General features: G+C 39.9%; 1 protein-coding gene across 1 annotated transcript in view; it reads right to left on the bottom strand.

Annotated features, from left to right (window-relative positions):
• The window catches only part of ADCY10 (adenylate cyclase 10), an 89,653-nt gene that overhangs the window by 46,811 nt on the left and 16,356 nt on the right, over positions 1-26,486 (bottom strand). The window contains exons 8-13 of the mRNA XM_082833529.1: positions 24,432-24,487; positions 13,408-13,561; positions 11,011-11,203; positions 10,405-10,491; positions 5,688-5,962; positions 3,406-3,542 (exon numbers count right to left, since the gene is read on the bottom strand). Coding sequence (XP_082689655.1) covers positions 3,406-3,542; positions 5,688-5,962; positions 10,405-10,491; positions 11,011-11,203; positions 13,408-13,561; positions 24,432-24,487 — 902 coding nt within the window. The remainder of the gene's footprint in view (positions 1-3,405; positions 3,543-5,687; positions 5,963-10,404; positions 10,492-11,010; positions 11,204-13,407; positions 13,562-24,431; positions 24,488-26,486) is intronic.

The raw sequence follows: 26,486 nt of genomic DNA, 5'->3' as shown, positions 1-26,486 counted from the left end.
AGTTGAGTTGCAAGACACTGAAATAGGTGATGTGGAAATATGAGGGTGAACGTACTAAGTTCCCGACCTCCTGGAAAGATAAGGTATATAAACAGAGAGCCAGACGACCAGACAGTAAACAAGTGCCACGTGAGTAGGCACAGACAGTAAGGGCTGGAGAGTTCATATCAACACAGTACAGACTTTTTATGCACCATAACCTGGGAAGGCTATAAATGTGGCTAATGCATGCTTCCAGCCCTCAAGGATCTTAACATTTATGAAGACAGATATCTAGGCAACAAATCATAATACAGGAAAAGTGACTTAATAAGATAATCTCCTAATGTGAGTCAGTTTTGTGAAAGAAATAAACTTGGTGATAGAGACTAACAGGAAAGTGCAGACAGAGGAAGGCCTTCCTTTAAGCAGGGCATGGTCAGAGAAAGTGGCTGTGAGGAGGTAACACCTGAGCTAAGGGAGAGAGGGAGCAGGTATGTGAAATGCCAGAGGAGAGGGAGCAGAAAGGAGCTCAGGTGCTGGAGGAGCAGAAATGTGGCTGGAGCACATTTCAGAGTATTGGTGAGGCCACAGAGGGGGTGGAAGGAAGCTCCCTCAGGGATCTCCAATCCAAGGTAAGGAGTTCGGATTTCATTGTAAACTCAGTGGGAAACCACTAAAAGTTGTTTGGTTTTTCAAAAATTCTTTTATTTGGTAAGTTTCAAATTTATGAAAAGTTATAAGAATAACACTATATAGTCTTTATTCCAATTCATCTACTGTTAACATTTTGCTCCATTTTTTATAGCCTTTGTTCTCTCTATATGTACTTATTTTTTCTGAAGCATTTCATTTGAGTGTTAAGTTGCATAATTCATGCCCTTTAATCCCCAAATACTTTACTCTGAATTCCCCAAGAATAACAACATTCTCTTACGTAAGTAGAATATACTTATCATCTTCAGAAAATTTAACATTGATACAATAATTTACTGTCCATAATCCAGTTTTGTCAACTGACTCAGTAATGTTCTTTAACATTCTTTTTCTTTTTTTTTTGTAAACAGCCCAGATGTCCTCCAACAGATGAATGGAGGTATGTCCATACCATGGAACACTACTCAGCAGCTAATAAGACCAAACTATTGATACACACAACCACCTAGATAATCTCCAGAGAGTTACACTGAGAGAAAAACAAATCTCAAAAGATTACATATACAATATTATTCCACTTATAAAAATTTTTTAAATGACAAAATTATAGAAATGGAGAACTGATTAGCAATTACCAGGGGTTAAGAAGGAAGTAGGGGTAGGAGAGAAGTGGGGGGTGGCTATCATAGGGCAATATAAGGGATCCTCATGGTGATGGAAATGTTCTGTATCTTGACTGTAGCAATATTAATATCCTGGTTGTGACATATATATATATTTAACATCTTCATTGGACCTGGTTGTGATATTATACTGTAGTTTTGCTGATGTTACTACTGGGGAAAACTAGGTAAAGGGTACACAGAATCTCTCTATATTATTTTTACAATGGCCTGTAAATTTATAATCACCTCAAAAAGTTTAATTAAAAAAATCAATGAGACAGCAAAGTATTATTGTATTCAGTCACTTCATTTATACTCCAAGAGGTCCCCAGAATGCTTCCTGTGGTGTCAGACAGAGAGAAGGTGCTCAGTAGATGTTTGTTGAATAAATAAATAAGAAAGGATTTGAGTTGCCTTTACCCCCCCACCCCCATTTTATAGCAGGTACCTGGCCATAAAGGTTGTGACTAATCCCAAAATACTAGCTATTAAATGGCATATGTGGAACTGTAACTCTGGACTCCTAACTTCAAGGCCAAAATTTTCTTTTGATTACATCTTTTTTTTTAACATCTTTATTGGAGTATAATTGCTTTACAATGGTGTATTAGTTTCTGCTTTATAACAAAGTGAATCAGTTATACATATACATATGTCCCCATATCTCTTCCCTCTTGCATCTCCCTCCCTCCCACCCTCCCTATCCCACCCCTCTAGGTGGTCACAAAGCACCAAGCTGATCTCCCTGTGCTATGTGGCTGCTTCCCACTAGCTATCTATTTTACATTTGGTAGTGTATATATGTCCATTCCACTCGCTCACTTCGTCCCAGCTCACCCTTCCCCCTCCCCGTATCCTCAAGTCCATTCTCTAGTAGGTCTGTGTCTTTATTCCCATCTTGCCCCTAGGTTCTTCATGACCATTTTTTTTTTAGATTCCATATATATGTGTTAGCATACGGTATTTATTTTTCTCTTTCTGACTTACTTCACTCTGTATGACAGTCTCTAAGTCCATCCACCTCACTACAAATAACTCAATTTCGTTTCTTTTTATGGCTGAGTAATATTCCATTGTATATATGTGCCACATCTTCTTTATCCATTCATCTGTTGATGGACACTTAGGTTGCTTCCGTGTCCTGGCTATTGTAAATAGAGCTGCAATGAACATTTTAGTACATGACTCTTTTTGAATTCTGGTTTTCTCAGGGTATATGCCCAGTAGTGGGATTGCTGGGTCATATGGTAGTTCTATTTGTAGTTTTTTAAGGAACCTCTATACTGTTCTCCATAGTGGCTGTATCACCTTACATTCCCACCAACAGTGCAACAGGGTTCCCTTTTCTCCACACCCTCTCCAGCATTTATTGTTTGTGGATGTTTTGATGATGGCCATTCTGACCGGTGTCAGATGACAGAAAGCCCAGAGATGATTACATCTTTATACTCTCTCTTTTCATGGAAGAGATGCTATCTCTTAAACCTTCATGGTCCTCTTTGTGTCAAAACATAGTTTCTTTCTTTCTTTCTTTCTTTTTATTTTTGCTAGAATATGATTTTTTTCTTCTCATCACTGCCATCTCTCTAAACCACTAGTATATCCACCACAGATATTTTCTTATCATTCACATTAACCTTAATCCTCTACATCCCAGCTTGCATCCTTACCCCATTCCCCAACCCCTACCCTTTTCCCTTCACTAAAACTATTTTCTTAAAAATTCCAACTGCCCTCTTTGTGACATCATATCAAAGTTCATCCTTCTGTATGTCTCTGTAGCATGAGAACCTTGTTGACAATTCACTTTGAGCTCTAATAATTTTACCTTTTTCCCAGATAACATCTACATCCCCCGTCAGTTCTGATTCTGGGCTTTAAGATTCTCCAGTGTTCTTTCATTTCTATTACACGTCTACATTCATTCTCCCAGTTCAGTGAGTCCCGGGCAATGTTAAGTTCTCTCACAATCTGGGATATCAAGTCCAACGTTCTTTGCCTCCCCAAAGCCTCTGACCCGTATAGGAAGCAGCCTATGGAAAAGCCCACCCTTGCCACCCTCTCTGCAGAAGGAGACAGGAAGAACCATCATTATGGGACTTACTGAACAGGTTATTCCAGGTCACACTTGTCTTCTCCTCAGACTCTATTGTTTGGAAAACGAGTACCCTGTGATGGTCCAGGTTTTTAAGCAATTCTTCACAGTAAATTGGAATCCCACAGCTTCCCTCGGCCAGGTACCTGTAGTGAAAACAACGCAATCTATTTATATCAAAGAACCATCTTTAAAGAAGTAAAAATATTTGCGTTTTCTCAATCACCTGAAAATAATCACTTCTCTTTCTCCATTTGTTTTGGTTTGTTTTTCATTTTTAGGGATTGCTTTTTCTTTTTTCTTTCTTTCTTTTTTTTTTTTTTTTTTGCTGTACGCGGACCTCTCACTGTTGTGGCCTCTCCCGTTGTGGAGCACAGGCTCCAGACGCGTGCAGGCTCAGCGGCCATGGCTCACGGGCCCAGCCACTCCACGGCATGTGGGATCTTCCCGGACTGGGGCACGAAACCGTGTTCCCTGCATCGGCAGGTGGACTCTCAACCACTGCGCCACCAGGGAAGCCCTTTCTTTCATTTTTAAAATTACATAATAAACCATTTAAATTTTTCCAAAGTCAAAGCTATGTAATAAGGTACATCCTCAGTCTTGCTTCCCTTCCTCGCCTTATAAGTAAGCATTTAAATTAGTTTCTGGTTTATCTTTTCAACGTTTCTTTTTAAAACTATAGAAAATGCACACACGTATTTCACTCTCTTCCTTAGATAAAAGACAGCAAGTTATATATACTGCACACTAGGCAACCCCTTGTTTTTTCACTCAACAATGTATCCTGGTCATCCCTTCATATCAGTAGATCTTTCTTATTTCTCTTTATAGCTACATAGGGCTCAATCGTGTGGATGCATCCTAGTTTATTATGACTATCCTCTTAGAGATGGACATTTGGATTGCTTTCAGTCTTTTACTAGTACAAATAATGCCTCAATAAAAACTGTGCCCATATGTCACTTCATATTTTTGTCACTATATATATTTTAAAAATTTTTAAATTTTTTATTGAAGTATAGCTGATTTACAATGTTGTGTTAGTTTCAGGTATACAGCAAAGTGATTCAGATATATATATATATATATATATATATATATATATATATATATATTCTTTTTCAGATTCTTTTCCCTTATAGGTTATTACAAAATATTGAGCATAGTTCCCTGTCAGTATATCTTTGAGATAGGTTCCTAGAATTGGGAAGGCTAGATCAAAAAGTAAATGCATATATAATAAATGTATACATATATAATAAATACATACATAATAAATAAATAAATACATACATACAGAGAGAAAGAGGGAGAGACAGAGAGACAAAGGGAAAGAACACACAAAATTCATGCCCGCGGGCTTCCCTGATGGCGCAGTGGTTGAGAGTCTGCCTGCTAATGTGGGGGACACGGGTTCGAGCCCTGGTCTGGGAGGGTCCCACATGCTGCGGAGCAACTAGGTCCATGAGCCATGGCCGCTGAGCCTGCGCGTCCGGAGCCTGTGCTCCGCAGCGAGAGAGGCCACAACAGTGAGAGGCCCGCGCACCGCAATGAAGAGTGGCCCCCACTTACTGCAACTGGAGAAAGCACTCGCATAGAAATGAAGACCCAGCACAGCCAAAAATAAATAAATAAATAAAAATACAATTTGAAAAAAAAAATAAATTCATGCCTGGAGTTATTTTAAATGAGACTTTGTCCAAGACATTTCTCTTCCAGAAGCAAAGCAACCTCATTAGAAAGAACAGATACAGATACCAAGGTGGCTTGTAAACAGCCAGCTAAGGAAGAGGCATTGTCCACGTTGTTAAGGCGACTGCTGTCAAGACCCCAGGAGAGGAGTCACTGAGAAGCTCAGAGAGCACTGACGTCACCATCTGCCATGACAGGGGACACCAGTACCAGACCACGTTATTGCCAGCGACTAAGACCTCGCTCAGCTGTGGGCTGTGGTGCTTAAGGCTTACCAGTTTGCCTTTCATGTTACTTGCCCGTGACAATGCCCTTAGTCACTGTGGGTTAGAGTGAGTGTGCCCATAGCCAGCATGATGAAAGGGAAACAAAACTGATGTCCTAAGCAACGTTTGAGACGGTGTAACAGGGACCATAACAAGGAAAAGTGAGCGGCATCCATCCTATCAAGCATGTTCGGTGGCCCCTTGGAAAGGCGGGACCAGCAAGAATCCTGAAATGGCCGCTTTCAGACACATCTTAAGGAATCTGATGACGTCTGGACCTGGAGAATGAGTGCAGATGTCAAGGCCTCAGGATAGAAATAGGTTACTCACGTGTCTAGTTCTTTGGGGATGCCCCTGACGTTGAGGTCTAGGCAGACCTTGTTGAGGATGTCCTTAGGCTGCACGGCTCCAAGGATGACATAGGTGGTGTTCCTGTTCTTCATTATGGCACGGGCAGCTGCACAGGGTATGTCGATGAAGGGAGACAGGGACATTATGATGAAGATGGGAACAGACCGGATAAGCTTCTCCATAAACGTCCAGGAGGCTGAATCGATAAACTGGCCTTCATCGATGATGAAAATAATCCTTTCCTCTTTCACTGTCTGGACAAGGTGGAGAAACAGAAAGAAAAATGCTGTAGGACTTCAGGGGTTTTTTTTGTTTTTGTTTGATTTTTTGGCCACACCGAGCAGCTTGCGGGATCTCAGTTCCCCGACCAGGGATTGAACCCAGGCCATGGCAGCGAAAGCGCCAAATCCTAACTAGACCACTAGGGAACTCCCGTGACTTCAGTTTTTTATACACATGTATGGGTATGCATGTGTAGCCACCGAATTTTGTGAAGCTAAGTTAAATCTGTTCTTTCTAATAACTTTGCGTTAATTTAGATTCTTCTAATTGGAATCTGTGGCAATTGGGACAGAACTGGCTGGAATAGATTCTTACTTGGTCAAATCTTTGTGTAAAGATAATGTAAATATATAGGATAGATGGGGTTTTAGTCAACCTAAACAGCCATTACATAAAAATTACTGAGGTTTACTTCAAGTCATTCTAATCTATTGAAAAATGAAGGTCTCCTGGAAATACCTATTTGACATTTATTCAACCAACATCGATTCAACACATACTTACCAAGCACCCACTGCGCTAGGTGCTGGAGGCAGGCTGCTGAGAGAAACTCACCTGGTCCTTGCCCTGCCGGCAGTTTATGCTGTTCTAGCTTGAACTGCGGCACATGTTACACTTAAAAACAGATCGTGTGTCCCTCTTCTTGTGTAGAGTACCTTTCCCTAACAAGTCTGAATTATTTATTTACTCATTAAGTATTTATTGTGCATCTGTTAGGGTCAGGTACTGTTTTAAGCACTGGGGATAGAGTATTAGACAAAATATAGAGCTTACATTTAGTGTGAGCCCCTGCATAGCGGGCCCTGCATTTCCATAGTGTAAGATGTCTAAATGGAGAAAACCTTCCCCACTCTTACTGCTCCAGACTGCTCTTGGCTTCTTTTGTTTCCCTCTGGGAAGAGATTGGGTTAAGCCATTCTTTCCCTCTGCATGTTTTTATAAACTAGAGCAGCAAAGGCTACATTCAAATTTCAAATTTCAGAAGATGATCATTATAAAGTATTATAGCCTGCCTTATCACATATATGTAAGTCCCCTCTTACAGCCCCATTCTGTCACCAGATCGTTAGTTCTTCACTGACCCTGAGAACATTTTAATGAATAGGGGTTAGCATCCCATTGTTTTGTTTTGTTTTGCATTTGACTAATATCTTTAAAACCACAGGGCAGGGAATTCCCTGGTAGCCCAGTGGTTGAGAGTCTGTCTGCCAATGCAGGGGACACAGGCTAGAGCCCTGGTCCAGGGAGATCCCACATGTCACAGAGCAACTAAGCCCATGCACCACAACTACTGAGCCTGTGCTCTAGAGCCCACAAGCCACAACTACTAAGGCTGCAAGCCACAACTACTAAAGCCTGCGCACCTGGAGCCCGTGCTCCACAGCAAGAGAAGCCACCGCAATGAGAAGACTGCAAATCGCAACGAAGAGTAGCCCCCACTCAGCGCAACTAGAGAAAGCCTGTGCAGCAACAAAGACCCAATGCAGCCAAATAAATAAATAAATAAATAAAACTACGGGGCAGTTAGAAATGTGAGTTTTAGTCAGAATAGCCTTGTCAGTGAATTATTTGTGAACTGGGGAGAGTAAAGCAGGAACCAAAAAACCTACATGAATTCAATAGTACATCAATGGTGCCAGCTTCTTCACATTTAAAATGAGGAGACTGAAATATTACTCAGCCATAAAAAGGAACGAAATAATGCTGTTTACAGCGACATGGATGGACCTAAAGATTATCACACTAAGTGAAGTAAGTCAGACAGAGAAAGACAAATATCATGTGATATCACTTATATGTGGAATCTAAAAACAAGGTACAAATGAACCTATTTACAAAACAGAAACAGAATCACAGATGTAGAACACAAACTTATGGTTACAAAGGGGGAAAGGTGGGGGGAGGGATAAACTGGGAGATTGGGATTGACATATACACACTACTATATATAAAATAGAGCTAACAAGAACCTATTTTATAGCACAGGGAACTCTACTCAACACTCTGTGATGACCCATATGGGAATAGAATCTAAAAAAGAGTGGATATATATATATATGTATAACTGATTCACTTTGCTATACACAACAAACTAACACAACATAGAAACTAACACAACATTGTAAGTCAACTATACTCCAATAAAAATTAATTAAAAACATAAAATAAAATGAGGAGATGGAATCAGGTCCTGTCTGATGTGATAAAAGCCAACACTTACACTGCACCTACTATGTTCCCAGCACTGCGTGATGTGCTTTCATAAATGAACTTATTTAAAATCTTCGTTAATGGACTTCCCTGGTGTTGCAGTGGTTAAGAATCCACCTGCCAATGTAGGGGACATGGGTTCGAGCCCTGGTCCGGGAAGATCCCACATGCTGCAGAGCAACTAAGCCTGTGCGCCACAACTACTGAGCCTGCGCTCTAGAGCCCACGAGCCACAACTACTGAGCCTGAGTGCCGCAACTACTGAGCCCACATGCGGCAACTACTGAAGTCCGTGCGCCTAGAGCCCGTGCTCCACAACAAGAGAAGCCACCTCAATGAGAAGCCCGCACACCGCAATGAAGAGTAGCCCCTGCTCACCGCAACTAGAGAAAGCCCGTGTGCAGGAACAAAGATCCAGTACAGCCAAAAAAAATTTTTTTTAATTAAAAAAAAAAATCTTCATAACATTCATAGGAGGTGGCACTATTGAATCTATTTACTGAGAAAATTTGGGCACAGAGAAGTTAAACCACTTGCCCGAGGTCATACTGATAGTAAATGATCCAAAGATTGTTGTCATAGCACAGAGTCAAAGCACAGCTTTACTCATGGTTTCCAACTAGGTTGTGGATTGGAACCAACTGAGAAGTTTCAAAACAAAAAGAAACAACTAAACAGATTCCTAGGCCCCAACGAAGCCCTTTTCAATTTGGGGTAGAATTCACAAATCCATATATTTTAGGAAGCTTCCTGGATACTTGTGATGCAAACAGTCCAAAGTCTGACATTTAGAAACTACTGATATAGCCTTATTTGCCTGCAGTGGAGAAGAAGGAAGTTGTATTATAAACTTACACAATGCCACAAACTTGACTTGTTTATTTATTATGTGCCAGACACTCCGCTGGTCAGTAGTGATACAGAAATGAGAAAGAGGCTCCCTTTCCTTAAGAAGCTCACAACCTCCTGAGGGGGAGAGACACCTATATAAGTAGCAAATCGCAATACAGTATGGAAAATACAGTAAGAAATATGTTCAAAGTGTTACAGAAACACAGCAGAAGAGGAATTAGTCATGCCTTGTGATTTGGGGGAGTTCTCACTGAAGAGGTGACACTGAATGATGAGTAGCATTTCTCCAGGTTTAAAAAAAAAAGTCTTTTGGCTTTTATCTCATTAGTATTGAGAATTACTTGGATAGTATAAAGCACAGGTTGGAGCGATTTGCATACACTTTGGCAGTTGTATGGAGGATGAATTGGAGTGGAGAGGTATGAGGCACAGAGATTAGTTGGAAAGCTATGGAAACAGTCCAGGAAGAGAAAGAGGCTGAACTACAGTAGGGAACAGAGGACGGGGAGATTCCAGAGTCAGTCTGAGGTAGACATGGTAGGACTTGTCAACTGAGCAAAGGTAACTTTAAATGATGTGTGAATGAATTTGCTATTGACTAAATCAAGGGTCAGGATCAAGATGAGGGAGATAGGGCACTAAAGTAGGGGAAAAAATGAATTTAGTATTAGACACTGAACTGAGTGTGAGTCCCCATATCTAAGTGGAATATACAGTTCTTGGAAATATAGTTTTGGTGCTTATACGAGAGCTGAGGAATGGGATATAAAGTTGGTGATCATCAACATATAATGGACAGTCATGACATTATTCAGAGAGCAAAAGTTAACATTGGTTGAGTGTTTCCAATGAAAGAGGCACTATTATAGGTTTTACACATAATCTAGTCATTTAAACCTTACAACCCTGTGAGCTAGGTACTATTATTTCCTCATTTTATAGAAGGTAAAGTAAAAGCATGGACAGGTTGAGTCACTTGATCAAGGTTACCCAGGTAGCAAGTGATAGGCCTAAGGGCTCAAACCTTGGTAGACTGATTACAGAGCCTATATACATAACCAGTTTGATAGACTGCATCTCATACAGAAGGAGAGAAAAAGAGGACTGGTTTTAAGGCGAGGCCAAACTCCCAGGAGTAATGTTAAAGGACTCCTTTTAAGCACAGCTAAATTCTGAACAGACTCTTAGCTCGAGGTTTGGAAGGATGGAGGAAAATGAAACACTTTGGGTTAAAGCTTTCACATACTTCAACACTTCTTGCTATTGGAGTCTAAACCCTTGAGGTCACCTGGCTTTGCGGTGAGACGCCCAGTTTCCCCCTCCCCATTATTTGACCTATAGACGCTCTTACTTGCTCCAAGATCTTCATAAACAACGCTTCCAACTGCTTCTGCTTTCTCGTGGTGCTCATCCTGGAAACCTCTCGTGAAATAGGGAACTGTATAAAGAATTATGAGAATATTGAGTATGGGCAAATAGCAGGGGGAACTACTAGTTGTATGACTCTGGTAATTCACTTTACTGTTCTGTGCCTTAAAATCCTCATGTGCTAGGTAATCCATAACATCCCTTCCAGCTCTGATACTCTATGTCATTGAATCTAATAGATACAGGAAAGAACAGGGCACATTCTTGTCTTTGCATTGGCAGTCACCTGTGGGAGCAGAGTGATTTTGTGCCCTGGACTAGCTAGTATAGTATAGCTATGATGGGAAGGTGAGAAAAGAAATGAATCAGCAGGTGGATATTTGGGTTTTCTTGAGTCTGGTACCAATATATCTCAGGAAGGTGGCTCATTCAAGGATTGGGAGTCATTTCCTTACCACCTGGACGCTGCAGATGAGAAAACAAGAGGATAATAAAGGCCAAAGAGATGCAAAGTCATAAAGCATCAGGGAGGAGTGGCCACATCTGCCCCTTCACTATTTCTAACGGGAGTCTAACACTAGCTAGTTACCTGCACATGGAAAATGTCATTAAGAAGACAATGGAACTTTTCATCCAGCAGTAACTTGACTTTATTTTGAAGGTTGGTCTGTCGTTCTTTATAATGTTTGCAAGTATCCAAACCTAGTACATTGGCCATGAGTATCTGGATGGTATAAAAATTCTGATGGAAGCTGATCTTAGTCAACGCAATAGCAATAGTCCTGTTTATAAGAAAGTCAGGAATCAGAGTTTTAAAATATATTTTTTGAAAACAATAAAGGTTGAAGGAAAGCCCTGACTCCTCATATTCAGTTGTAATGACAGATTTCCCAAGCTATCTGGAAGCTGTTCTTTATTTGTGCTTCAGATACCCTCCCTTATTCCACTATGTTTCTAAGCTCTGTAAATGTATCCTAGCTATCCCCTCTTCTCTAGCCCTACCGCCAATGCCTGGGTTCAGGCCCTCATACTCTCACCTATACTCCCTAACAGCATACTACTACCCCTGTCTAGCGCCAAGACTCTCTGAATGCATCACCTTTATGGAAGCCTGAAGCACCTAGGGAGATGCAAGTCTAGGTTAAGTCTAGACTCCTTCACGTGACATATAAGCCTTTCCAAGTCCTCATGGTCATTTCTTGCCACTCTCTGCCCAGCAGTCTACCCTCCACCAACAACAAACCGGTGAGTGTTCCCTGTACATCCAACTGTTTCTTCTCTTTATGCCTTTGCTTTCCTCAGCCTGGAGTGTTATCACGTCTCACAGTCCCTCCTAATCCCTCATTTCCTGTTCATTTGTATATCTCAGCTCAGGAGTAACCTCCTGGAAACCTTCCCTGATGCCCTCAGGTTGGATGACATACCCCTCTTTCTAGTAGCTTTTACAGTACTCTATCAGTGCTTCTATCACTGTCCTCACCACATTCTATTTTTACTGTCATCTCTCTTTCCTTCTCTTTTGTGAGAACTCCTTGAGGGTAGGGATCAGATATTATTCGTCTTCAAGGCTTTGCAACTTGTTATGGATTGATTTATGCACCCCTCCCCCCCCCACCAATTCATAGGCTGAAGTCTTAGCCCTCAGAATGTGACCTTATTTGGGAATAGGGTCATTGCAGATGTAACTAGGTAAGTTAAGATGAGGCCATACTGGAATAGGGTGGGCCCCTAATCCAATATGACTGTCTCTTTATAGGAAGGGGAAATTTGGGGGATTCCCTGGCGGTCCAGTGGTTAGGACTCGGTGCTTTCACTGGTGTGACCCAGGTTCAATCCCTGGTTGGGGAACTAAGATCCCGCAAGCCACGCAGTGGGAAAAAAAAAAAAGAAGAGGGAAATTTTTTGGACACAGACAGCACACATGGAGAACATCATGTGAAGATGGAGGCAGAGACGGGGGTGATGCTTCTACAAGCCAATGAACACCAGCGACTGCCAGCAAGCCACCAGAAGCTAGGAAAGAGGCACAGAACAGATTGTCCCTCACAGCTGATGGAAGGAACCAACTTGACGCCACCTGGATCTTGGACTTCTACCCTCCTGTACACCGAGATAATATACTTCTGTTGCTTAAGCCACCTAGCTTGTGATGCTTTGTCATGGTAGCTCTAGCAAACTAATATAGCACTAAGTTCCTGGAACATAGTAGGTACTCAGTAAGTGATGGAATAAATGAGTGTCTCTGGCTATTTTGAATTATCCTTTCATCAGTGTTAAAGATATTTTAAAACTAGTCTTTCTCAGGCCTGGCATTAAAAAAGAGTAGAAACATAGCTAAAAATAAGATTAATAAGAACTTTCCCTAACTTAAAGCCTTTAGGTTAGATGGTGAAAGGATGTGAGACACCATTACCATTGTCTTGGTCATCATCCCTGTTATTGAATACCATACCGTCCACCTCCATGAGATGGGCTGTCCCAAAGAGAGCCCTCATGACATTCCTTATATGAAAAGAGACAAACAGCATGAGGTAAGTGCATCAGCTCTGCCTTCCGAAGGAAGATCCAGAGGCCTTTCATTCTCTAACCATACGCTCAGGCCTCAGTGGTTTGAACTAGTGATTCCCCGTCGGCCACATGGATAAACTTACGTATTTGTTCTGCAAACCCAATCTATCCTCAACATTTATACCAGTTGTTCTCAAACTGTGCATTAGGAAACTTAAAAATATCAATGTCCAAGTCCGTCCTGGCATTAAATCAGGATCTCCAGGGGTCAGCCCATCTTCATTTTCTCAGTTCGATATGTTTATCGTTAATTACTTATCTAGCACAAGGGGCATGACACCCAATAATAACTGATCGATTGTGGATAGTTTACATAGGCAACTTATATAAAGGAGAGGAACATTGAAACAAATGAAACTCTTAAAGATGTCAAGATTCTCTGGATTCACAAAAAAAATGGTCATTGCAAGACACTCACCTGTGGTTCTCACCTTGGGCCAGGTACTCAATTTCCACTAGTAGCTCGCTTTTTCCATATCCTGATAATCCTTCGTACATCAGGACTCGGCTGCAGTTAGATATCAAAAATTCCTTCATAGTACACATGAAGTATTTGATCTCCTTATCGCGTCCTGTTATTTTCATTTTTTAAAAAGGGAGCAAACCCAATCAACATAAAATAGTCTAGAAACATAAAAAAGCACATAGTGATACAGCTTCTAAGAATACCCTTGGAATTTCCATGGCATTGTTCATGGAGTTTCTTGAGGTCCTGTGCACTTTAAAATTAAAAAAAAATCTTTCTCTAGAACTTTCCAGTTTAACAATGTGGTTTTACAGTTTTGTTTTGGTTTGGTTTGGTTTTTTTTGATTCCCACAAGCTGTGAGGGAAAGGATTCTTATAATGCTCATTATGATGTCCATTTAACTTTAGTGTAGAAAACTGAGATTTGCTTAAATTATACAACCAGGAATTAAACCAGGGCTATCCGACCCTAATGCTTGTTTTCTTTTCCTTTTTCTGTAACACACTAGAAGTAACTATAAATTATTACATTAGGAAATCAACTTAATAAAGTTAGGGTTCCCATGTTGAACAATATGGATAAACAGTTTTTATTTCCGATTCTGTGAAGGAAAACTTGCTCTTTATAAATGAGAAATTATACTTATCTCAGGGCTACTAAAAGTATTAACGGTGATAAAAAAATTCAATTTGCTTTAAAAAACTCATATATAGATTAATTCTATCATAAGAACAACCTAAATTCTTAGTAAAAATAAATTATAGTTTTTTTCCTTATTATAAAACTAATGCATGCTCACTGTAGAAAATATAGAAAACTTAAAAAGGAAAAGAAGAAAATAAAAGTCATCTTGGGTTACAACCCTATCACTCTTATTTTTCTTATGTGTCTTTAAATATGTGTAACAGGATGCCCTGACTGAAATCTGAAACTCAGCCTACAATCTTTGAAACCTGGGTGGGCGGGAAGGAGTTGGCAGAACGGTAATTTCTGTCAAAAGAGCTGGAGACCAAATCAGGGCTGACTCTTCCTTCTTTGCTGGACAGATCACTGTGGAGGGCCCATTCTGTTATCCATTGATAGAGTAAATACATACCTAGGTGTTAGCTAAAGTCTATTGAAAACCAAGACCACTACTCTAAGCTTAGATGTTTTATACAAAGAAGCTGAGTGTTTATTTGGTAATGTAAATTTCTGGGTAAGATTTAGTGAGAATTACTCTGCAGACCATATTGCTTCTTTTAGGTGCAACATTTCCTTTCTGAAAGCACATTTGAATTTCAATTTTGTGAGATGTGTAGTATTGTTCTTTGGCCTAAAGTTTACACAGGAACTTAGAAGATGCCCAGAAGGCTGCAAAGCAGACTCTTCTAGCTGTTTTATGTTCTATTTGTCTAGAACACATACAGGTAAGAACTTACTGATTGTCTTTTTAGTTGGATTCTAAAATGAGGTTAACTCAACTTGCCTTGAAGTATGCATACCTTGTTTCTATTTGAACAAGGCCCTAATACCTGAGACTGTTGTACGCATTTTTGACACTAAAAGAACACTTTTTGTTCATTTTAGTTTTGTTATCAGTTAGCATATACAATTTCACTTACAGGCACTCTTGTAAAAGAAGGGTGTTTCCCATACTCCTAACCTCTGACAGTCTGTTTTTGGTTATAGCTTTAAGGAAAGATATGTGGGCCTGATCTTTACCTTATACTGGTGAAATCAGGGCAAAAAGTCAAGTACAGAGAATTCCCTGGCAGTCCAGTGGTTAGGACTCTGAGCTTTCAATGCTGAGGGCCTGGGTTCAATCCCTGTTCAGGGAACTAAGGTCTCACAAGCCGCTCAGCAGCAGCCGAAAAACAAAACAAAGCAAAACACACGCACAGAAAACAAACAAACAAACAAAGGCAACTAGACCAGACTGAGAAACATACGCATATTGTAGCAATGTATTCTAATATGTCTGTCATAGTGAGTCCTCAATTTTGTAGAAAGGGGGTTAGGACTTCCATTTACTGTCAATCATTATCACAACAAGCATATCCTAGGATGAAAAGTTAGGCCTCGGAGGAGGGTGAGAGTGGGCATTCCTTCTCCTTTCTAGCCTTCAAGAGTTTGGGGATCTGGACTTATAAAAAGTGATGTGCTTGCAGACTCTGAAAACTACCTGAATGCACTGAAAGTTAGGCATTGCTGCTGGCTCAAGTGCTCTTTGAAGTTCTGGAACTGTTGCCTTCTTTTATGCTCTGCTGACATCAAGATTCTGTCCTAATACTCCCCCAAGGTGTGGGACAGAGCCTCTTCTCAATTGCCCTAACACAGTTATGACCGAGATTTAATTTATAATGATACTTTTAGGGATGTTCAAGTCTAACAGAAGGAAATTACAAGTGTTACTTGAAATGGCTGCCTTCAGAATCCACAGGCCAATCTTCATGTGGGTCTCTTCTCTACCTCATTTTGTGTCTACTTCCCTGCATAGTCTTGAGTTAGCTTTCTTATGATAGGGTCTCTCTCACCAAGAATCACAAAAACATCACTGCCGGATGGATCATAGCTCTAAATGTAAAAGGTAAAACAAAATTTCTGGAAGAGAATCTAGAAAAATATCTTCATGACTTTTGGATGAGGAAAGATTTCTCAAACAGTATACAAAAGCACTAATTATAAAGACAAAGATTGATAAATTGGATTTCATTAAAATCAAAAGTTGTGTTCATTAAATACATCACTAATAGAGTAAAAAGGCAAGCACTGAATGGGAAAAGTTACATACAGTAAAAACAAATGGACCCATTTTCAGAATATATAAATAATTCCAACAGATCTATAAAAAAATACAATCCAATTGAAAAATAGGCAAAAGATTTGTACAGACACTTTATAAAAGATGATTTCCAAATGGCCAATAAATATTTGGAAAAGGCACTCAACCACATCAGGGAAATACAGATGGAAACCATGGTGAGATACCACTATAAACCCAACAGAATTATTAAAATTATAAAGACTGAGAAAACTATCTACCAAAATTGTACCCTTTGCCCCAACAGTATCACTCCTATATATATACTCAACAGCAGAAATGCATACATATGTTCACCATAAGACTTGTACAAAAATCTTTATGGCAGTATTATTCATAAGAACCCAAACTGGAAACAACTCAAATGTTGTACAAAAGCAGAATGAATACATTGTTATATACTTATAAAAGGGAATATAGTCATCCCTCTGTATCCACAGGAGATTGGTTCCAGGACCCCCGGGGATATCAAAATATTCGGATGCTCAAGTCCCTTATATAAAATGGTGTAGTATTTGCATACAGCCTAAACACATCCTCCTGTATACTTTAACTCATCTCTAGGTTGATTATAATAGCAAATACAATGTAAATGCTATGTAAATAGTTGCCAGTGTGCAGCAAATTCAAGTTTTGCTTTTCGGAATTTTCTGGAATTAAAAAAAAAATTTTTTTTTTGATTTGTGGTTGTTTGCATCCCTGGATGCACACCCTGCAGATACAGAGGGCCAACTGTACTACAAAGCAATGAAAATGGATGAATTATAGCTACATCCAACAATATGGATGAATTTCATAATGTTATGTTGATTAAAAGAAGGTTTATGTAAATGAAGACCCGAGAGGCTTCCAGGAAGATGGCGGAAGAGTAAGATGCAGAGATCATCTTCCTCCCCACAGATACACCAGAAATACATTTACACGTGGAACAACTCCTACAGAACACCTACTGAACGCTGGCAGAAGACCTCAAACCTCCCAAAAGGCAAGAAACTCCCCACGTACCTGGAAGGGATTAAGAGCGCTGCTTAAAGGAGCTCCAGAGATGGGCGCGAGCCGCGGCTAAAAGCGCAGACCCCAGAGACGGGCATAAGACGCTAAGGCTGTTGCTGCCGCCACCAAGAAGCCTGTGTGCGAGCACAGGTCACTATCCACACTCCCCTTCCGGAGAGCCTGTCCAGCCCGCGACTGCCAGGGTCCCGGGATCCAGGGACAACTCTCCCGGAAGAACGCACGGCGCGCCTCAGGCCGGCCTCTGCCGCCGCAGGCTCGCCCCGCCCTCCGTGCCCTTCCCTCCCCCATGGCCTGAGTGAGCCAGAGCCCCCAGTCAGCGGCTCCTTTAACCCCGTCCTGTCTGAGCGAAGAACAGCCATCCTCCGGCGACCTACACGCAGAGGCGGGGCCACATCCAAAGCTGAGCCCCAGGAGCTGTGAGAACAAAGAAGAGAAAGGGAAATCTCTCCCAGCAGCCTCAGAAGCAGCGGATTAAAGCTCCACAATCAACTTGATGTACCCTGCATCTGTGGAATACATGAATACAACGAATCATCCCAAATTGAGGAGGTGGACTTTGAGAGCAAGATATATGATTTTTTCCCTTTTCCTCTTTTTGTGTGTATGTGTATGCTTCTGTGTGAGATTTTGTCTGTATAGCTTTGCTTCCACCATTTGTCCTAGGGATCTATCCATCCTTTTTTTTTTAAATTTTTTTCTTAATAATTAGTTTTTATTTTAATTATTTTATTTTATCTTACTTTATTTTATTTTACTTTATCTTCTTTCTTTCTTTCTTTTTTCTTCCTTCCCTCCTTCCTTCCTTCCTTCCTTCCTCCCTCCCTCCCTCCCTCCTTTCTTTCTTTCCCTTTCTTTCTTTCTTTCTACTTCTACCAATTCTTTCTTTCTACTTTTTCTCCCTTTTATTCTGAGCCGTGTGGATGAAAGGCTCTTAGTGCTGCAGCCAGGAGTCACTGCTGTGCCTCTGAGGTGGGAGAGCCAACTTCAGAACACTGGTCCACAAGAGACCTCCCAGCTCCACATGATATCAAATGGTGAAAATCTCCCAGAGATCTCCATCTCAACACCAGCACCCAGCTTCACTCAACGACCAGCAAGCTGCAGTGCTGGACACCCTATGCCAAACAACTAGCAAGACAGGACCACAACCCCACCCATTAGCAGAGAGGCTGCCTAAAATCATAATAAGTCCACAGACATCCCAAAACACACCAACAGACGTGGACTTGCCCACCAGAAAGACAAGATCCAGCCTCATCCACCAGAACACAAGCACTAGTCCCCTCCACCAAGAAGCCTACACAACCTTAGCCACTGGGGACAGACACCAAAAACAATGGGAACTATGAACCTGCAGCCTGCAAAAAGGAGACCCCAAACACAGGAAATTAAGCAAAATGAGAAGACAGAAAAACACACAGCAGTTGAAGGAGCAAGATAAAAACCCACCAGACCTAACAAATGAAGAGGAAATAGGCAGTCTACCTGAAAAAGAATTCAGAATAATGATAGTAAAGATGATCCAAAATCTTGGAAATAGAATAGACAAAATGCAAGAAACATTTAACAAGGACCTAGAAGAACTAAAGATGAAACAAGCAATGATGAACAACACAATAAATGAAGTGAAAAATACTCTAGATGGGATCAATAGCAGAATAACTGAGGCAGAAGAACGGATAAGTGACCTGGAAGGTAAAATAGTGGAAATAACTACTGCACAGCAGAATAAAGAAAAAAGAATGAAAAGAGCTGAGGACAGTCTCAGAGACCTCTGGGACAACATTAAATGCACCAACATTCAAATTACAGAGGTCCCAAAAGAAGAAGAGAAAAAGAAAGGGACTGAGAAAATATTTGAAGAGATTATAGTTGAAAACTTCCCTAATATGGGAAAGGAAATAGTTAAACAAGTCCAGGAAGCACAGAGAGTCCCATTCAGGATAAATCCAAGGAGAAATACGCCAAGACACATATTAATCAAACTGTCAAAAATTAAATACAAATAAAACATATTAAAAGCAGCAAGGGAAAAACAACAAATAACACACGAGAGAATCCCCATAAGGTTAACCAGTGATCTTTCAGCAGAAACTCTGCAAGCCAGAAGGGACTGGCAGGACATATTTAAAGTGATGAAGGAGAAAAACCTGCAACCAAGATTACTCTACCCAGGGCTTCCCTGGTGGCGCAGTGGTTGACAGTCCGCCTGCTGATGAAGGGGACATGGGTTCATGCCCCGGTCCGGGAGGATCCCACATGCCATGGAGCAGCTGTGCCCGTGAGCTATGGCCGCTGAGCCTGAGCGTCCTGAGCCTGCGCTCTGCAGCGGGAGAGGCCACAGCAGTGAGAGACCCGCGTACCACAAAAAAAAAAAAAAAAAGATTACTCTACCCAGCAAGGATCTCATTCAGATTTGATGAAGAAATTAAAACCTTTACAGACAAGCAAAAGTTGAGAGAGTTCAGCACCACCAAACCAGCTTTACAACAAATACTAAAGGAACTTCTCTAGACAAGAAACACAAGAGAAGGAAAAGACCTACAATAACGCACCCAAAACAGTTAAGAAAATGGGAATAGGAACATACATATCGATAATTACCTTAAATGTAAATGGACTAAATGCTCCCACCAAAAGACACAGATTGGCTGAATGGATACAAAAACAAGACCCATATATATGCTGTCTACAAGAGACCCACTTCAGACCTAGAGACACATACAGACTGAAAGTAAGGGGATGGAAAAAGATATTCCATGCAAATGGAAACCAAAAGAAAGCTGGAGTAGCAATTCTCATATCAGACAAAATGGGCTTTAAAATAAAGACTATTAGAAGAGAGAAAGAAGGACACTACATAATGATCAAGGGATCCATCCAAGAAGATATAACAATTGTAAATATTTATGCACCCAACATAGGAGCACCTCAATACATAAGGCAAATACTAACAGCCATAAAAGGGGAAATCAACAGTAACACATTCATAGTAGGGGACTTTAACACCCCACTTTCACCAATGGACAGATCATCCAAAATGAAAATAAATAAGGAAACACAAGCTTTAAATGATACATTAAACAAGATGGACTTAATTGATATTTATAGGACATTCCATCCAAAAACAATAGAATACACATTTTTCTCAAGTGCTCATGGAACATTCTCCAGGATAGATCATATCTTGGGTCACAAATCAAGCCTTGGTAAATTTAAGAAAATTGAAATTGTATCAAGTATCTTTTCTGACCACAACGCTATGAGACTAGATATCAATTACAGGAAAAGATCTGTAAAAAATACAAACACATGGAGGCTAAACAATACACTACTTAATAACGAAGTGATCACTGAAGAAATCAAAGAGGAAATCAAAAAATACCTAGAAACAAATGACAATGGAGACACGACGACCCAAAACCTATGGGGTGCAGCAAAAGCAGTTCTAAGAGGGAAGATTATAGCAATACAATATTACCTTAAAACAGGAAACAGCTCAAATAAACAACCTAAGCTTGCACCTAAAGCAATTAGAGAAAGAAGAACAAAAAAACCCCAAAGTTAGCAGAAGGAAAGAAATCATAAAAATCAGATCAGAAATAAATGAAAAAGAAATGAAGGAAACGATAGCAAAGATCAATAAAACTAAAAGCTGGTTCTTTGAGAAGATAAAGAAAATTGATAAACCATTAGCCAGACTCATCAAGAAAAAAAGGGAGAAGACTCAAATCAATAGAATTAGAAATGAAAAAGGAGAAGTAACAACTGACACTGCAGAAATACAAAAGATCATGAGAGATTACTACAAGCAACTCTATGCCAATAAAATGGACAACCTGGAAGAAACGGACAAATTCTTAGAAATGCACAACCTGCCAAGACTAAATCAGGAAGAAATAGAAACTATGAACAGACCAATCACAAGCACTGAAATTGAAACTGTGATTAAAAATCTTCCAACAAACAAAAGCCCAGGACCAGATGGCTTCACAGGCGAATTCTGTCAAACATTTAGAGAAGAGCTAACATCTATCCTTCTCAAACTCTTCCAAAATATAGCAGAGGGAGGAACACTCCCAAACTCATTCTACGAGGCCACCATCACCCTGATACCAAAACCAGACAAGGATGTCACAAAGAAAGAAAACTACAGGCCAATATCACTGATGAACATAGATGCAAAAATCCTCAACAAAATACTAGCAAACAGAATCCAACAGCACATTAAAAGGATCATACACCATGATCAAGTGGGGTTTAACCCAGGAATGCAAGGAGTCTTCAATATACGCAAATCAATCAACGTGATACACCATATTAACAAACTGAAGGAGAAAAACCATATGATCATCTCAATAGATGCAGAGAAAGCTTTTGACAAAATTCAACACCCATTTATGATAAAAACCCTGCAGAAAGTAGGCATAGAGGGAACTTTCCTCAACATAATAAAGACCATATATGACAAACCCACAGCCAACATAGTCCTCAATGGTGAAAAACTGAAAGCATTTCCACTAAGATCAAGAACAAGACAAGGTTGCCCACTCTCACCACTCTTATGTCAACATAGTTTTGGAAGTTTTAGCCACAGCAATCAGAGAAGAAAAGGAAATAAAAGGAATCCAAATCGGAAAAGAAGAAGTAAAGATGTCACTCTTTGCAGATGACATGATACTATACATAGAGAATCCTAAACATGCTACCAGAAAACTACTAGAGTGAATCAATGAATTTGGTAAAGTAGCAGGATACAAAATTAATGCACAGAAATCTCTGGCATTCCTAGCATTCAGGCATTCCTGAATTCAGCCTAGCATTCCTGAATTCAGCCTAGCATTCCTAGAATTCCTGAATTCATTCCTAGCATTCAGGCATTCCTGAAAAATCTAAAAGTGAAATCAAGAAAACACTCCCATTTACCACTGCAACAAAAAGAATAAAATATCTAGGAATAAAACTACCTAAGGAGACAAAAGACCTGTATGCAGAAAATTATAAGACACTGATGAACGAAATTAAAGATGATACAAATAGATGGAGAGAAATACCATGTTCTTGGATTGGAAGAATAAACATTGTGAAAATCACTCTACTACACAAAGCAATCTACAGATTCAATGCAATCCCTGTCAAACTACCAATGGCATTTTTCACAGAACTAGAACAAAAAATTTCACAATTTGTATGGAAACAAATAGCCAAATCAATCTTGAGAACGAAAAACCGAGCTGGAGGAATCAGGCTTCCTGACTTCACACTGTACTACAAAGCTACAGTAATCAAGACAGTATGGTACTGGCACAGAAACACAAATATAGAACAATGGAACAGGATAGAAAGCCCAGAGATAAACCCACGCACATATGGTCACCTTATCTTTGATAAAGGAGGCAGGAATGTACAGTGGAGAAAGGACAGCCTCTTCAATAAGTGGTGCTGGGAAAACTGGACAGGTACATGTAAAAGTATGAGATTAGATCACTACCTTACACCATACACAAAAATAAGCTCAAAATGGATTAAAGACCTAAACGTAAGGCCAGAAAATATCAAACTCTTAGAGGAAAACATAGCCAGAACACTCTATGACATAAATCACAGCAAGATCTTTTTTGACCCACTTCCTAGAGAAATGGAAATAAAAACAAAAATAAACAAATGAGACCTTATGAAACTTCAAAGCTTTTGCACAGCAAAGGAAACCATAAACAAGACCAAAAGACAACCCTCGGGATGGGAGAAAATATTTTCAAATGAAGTAACTGACAAATGATTAATCTCCAAAATGTATAAGCAGTTCATGCAGCTCAATAACAAAGAAACAAAGAACCCAATCCAAAAATGGGCAGAAGACCTAAATAGACATTTCTCCAAAGAAGATATACAGACTGCCAACAAACACATGAAAGAATGCTCAACATCATTAATCATTAGAGAAATGCAAATCAAAACTACAATGAGATATCATCTCACACCAGTCAGAATGGCCATCATCAAAAAATCTAGAAACAATAAATGCTGGAGAGGGTGTGGAGAAAAGGGAACACTCTTGCACTGCTGGTGGGAATGTGAATTGGTACAGCCACTATGGAGAACAGTATGGAGGTTCCTTAAAACACTACAAATAGAACTACCATATGACCCAGCAATCCCACTACTCGGCATATACCTTGAGAAAACCATAATTCAAAAAGAGTCATGTACCAAAATGTTCATTGCAGCTCTATTTACAATAGCCAGGAGATGGAAACAACCTAAGTGTCCATCATCGGATGAATGGATAAAGAAGATGTGGCACATATATACAATGGAATATTACTCAGCCTTAAAAAGAAACGAAATTGAGCTATTTGTAATGAGGTGAATAGACCTAGAGTCTGTCATACAGAGTGAAGTAAGTCAGAAAGAGAAAGACAAATACCGTATGCTAACACATATGTATGGAATTTAAGAAAAAAAAATGTCATGAAGAACCTAGGCATAAGACAGGAATAAAGACACAGACCTAGAGAATGGACTTGAGGATATTGGGAGCGGAAAGGGTAAGCTATGATAAAGCGAGAGAGAGGCATGGACATATATACACTACCAAACGTAAGATAGATAGCTAGTGGGAAGCAGCTGCATAACACAGGGAGATCAGCTTGGTGCTTTGTGACCGCCTGGAGGGGTGGGATAGGGAGGGTTGGAGGGAGGGAGACGCAAGAGGGAAGAGATATGGGAACATATGTATGTGTATAGCTGATTCACTTTGTTATGAAGCAGAAGCTAGCACACCATTGTAGGGCAATTGTACTCCAATAAAGATGTAAAAAAAGAAATTAAAAAAAAAAAAGAAATGAAGACCCCATTCACTAAAAAAAAAAAAAAAAAAAAGGCTTATGTAATTACACAATATGTGATTTCATTCATATAAATTTTAAGAACAGGCCTAAGTAATTTAGGATGTTAGAAATCTTTGGGTAAAGGGAGAGGGATAAAGCATGTGAGGGTTTCCAGAGTACTGTTATTTTTCTATTTCTTGGCCTGGATGGTGATTATACATTCATTTTGTGATAATTCATTAAGCTGAAGACTTATCATTGGTGTACTTTTCTGTATGTTTTGTTTTAGTTCAATAAAGAGGTTTAAAAATCAAGGCTCACTACCTACCTAGCAAAGGGTAACCCTCATTTCTGTTGCAGATGAGGTATGCCATCCCAAACATGCTGAAGAGAAGAAAAGAAAAGATGTTAGCATCAAAACAGGGAAATACTGAGAGCCAGAGGACTAGTTCTTAGTTCCCAGAAAGCCTCCTTTTCAGTCTCAAACAGGAATCTATCCCCTGTTATCAAGGGGTCTATCAAGGGGTGCAGATGCCAAGAGGAAGGGAAAGGAGAAGTTCTTATCTGGTAATAGAGTCTCCAAACAACTTATGTAGCTGCCTTTACCACAGCACCTGGTACATTGTTCAAAAAATGCTTGTTGAGTCTGCATTAGTAGAACTGACCCTTTTCTAGGGAAACCAGACACTCAGTATGGGACCCAATACAGTTAGATGTGTTATATTGTCTCACAGCATGGAAAGATTTTACCAATTGCTCAAACAATGATAGTTTACCTTTGTGGAACACATGCTATGTGCCTGGTAGTTTCAAGGGCTGTACATGTATCATTTATTTACTCCTGACAAAAACCTTATTAAGAAGGTATTATTATTATTATGTCCATTTTACAAATGCAAAAATTGAGGTACAGAGAATTTAACTTGAACAAAATCCCATGGCTAGTGGTGACAGAGGATAGTGACAGAGTCAGTATCTAAAATGAGGCCAGAGGCATATATGTTTGCCCACTGCATAATATCATCTCTTGAAGGGGCCTTTTTAGACAAATGGCTCATTCCCTTGTTTATACTATTATACTACCTTGTTATGCCTCTGTTATAGCACATACCAAAGTTTCCTAGGTAATATACACCTAATTTTGTGTATGTTGTCTTCCCCATTAGATTTCAGGACAGGAACCAGGCCCTGTTCATATTTGTATGTGTATTTCTATAGTCTCTTATTTGCAGAGATGGTACAGAGAAACCATAAAGAGGGCAGGCTTTGGGATCAGATAGTCCTGGTAGTTTCAGAAACAGTAGATAGTTTCTGTGGTAGACTGACTGCATTAATGGCGCCACGTCTTCATCTCTACTTGTGTCTATGTCCTTTGCTATGTACTGTACCTTTGCAGTGTCCTCCCACCCTGGGCTCAGACTTGTGAATGTTTTGGCCAATGGGATGTTAGCAAACATGACATAGAGGCTTGAAAAATGCTTGCTCTCTCTTGATCTTCTGATATTGCCATGACAACATGCATGGGTTAGCCCAGTATAAGATGAGACACATAGAGTCAAACTGTCCCAGTTATGTCAGCCAAAATTCCCAGTTATTCCACCTGAGGTCATCCTGGATCAGCCAACACCCTGTTGAACCCCAGGCATGTGAACAAGCCTAGGCAAGGTCATCCAAATCCGCCAAGATCAGCTGAACCCCACATATTCATGAGATAAGTAAAAATTTACTGTTGTATACAACTGAGGTTTTGTGGTTGACTATAATGCAGCATTATTGTGGCATTTTGAAACTTGGCTCAATTATTTACTAGATTTATGACTATAGACAAGTCATTTCACATCTCAGAGTCTCAGTTTTTAAATTTATAAAATAGAGTTAATAATAGTTTGTTTCTACCTCATATAGTTGATATTGAGGTAAAGTGCCTAATATTTAATAAGGGCTGACAAAAATTATTATTCATTCATTTATTCGAACAGCATTTTATTGATGATCTACACATGCCAAGAACAGTGCTGAGCCCTGGGAATACAAAGATGAATACTAAAGACTCCTTGAACCAATTATAGCCCCGATTCTGTTATCTGACGCTTTAAGACCTAGATTCTAGCTTGCTAGTATAAAGAATAATACCTTTTCACTTTCCATCCACCAAGCACTACCATATAGAGCTTTCCATGCTGTTCATTCATTTATTCATCATTACTAATGCCTACCAAGCATTGGGGATATAAGAATGAACAAGAAATAATCGCTATCCTCAAAAAGTTCCCAGTGTAGTAGGTGAAAAGGCACATCGAGTCTGTGATTGTGATGAGTGTAATGAATGTTCTAATGTGCTGTAGAGTTACACAGAGGAGGAGACAGCTAAACTGTCTGAGCT

Source organism: Leucopleurus acutus (genome assembly GCF_964270905.1).
Source record: "Leucopleurus acutus genome assembly, chromosome: 2".
NCBI classification, from domain to species: Eukaryota; Metazoa; Chordata; class Mammalia; order Artiodactyla; family Delphinidae; genus Leucopleurus; species Leucopleurus acutus.
This window is presented reverse-complemented; position numbering and strand designations above follow the sequence as displayed.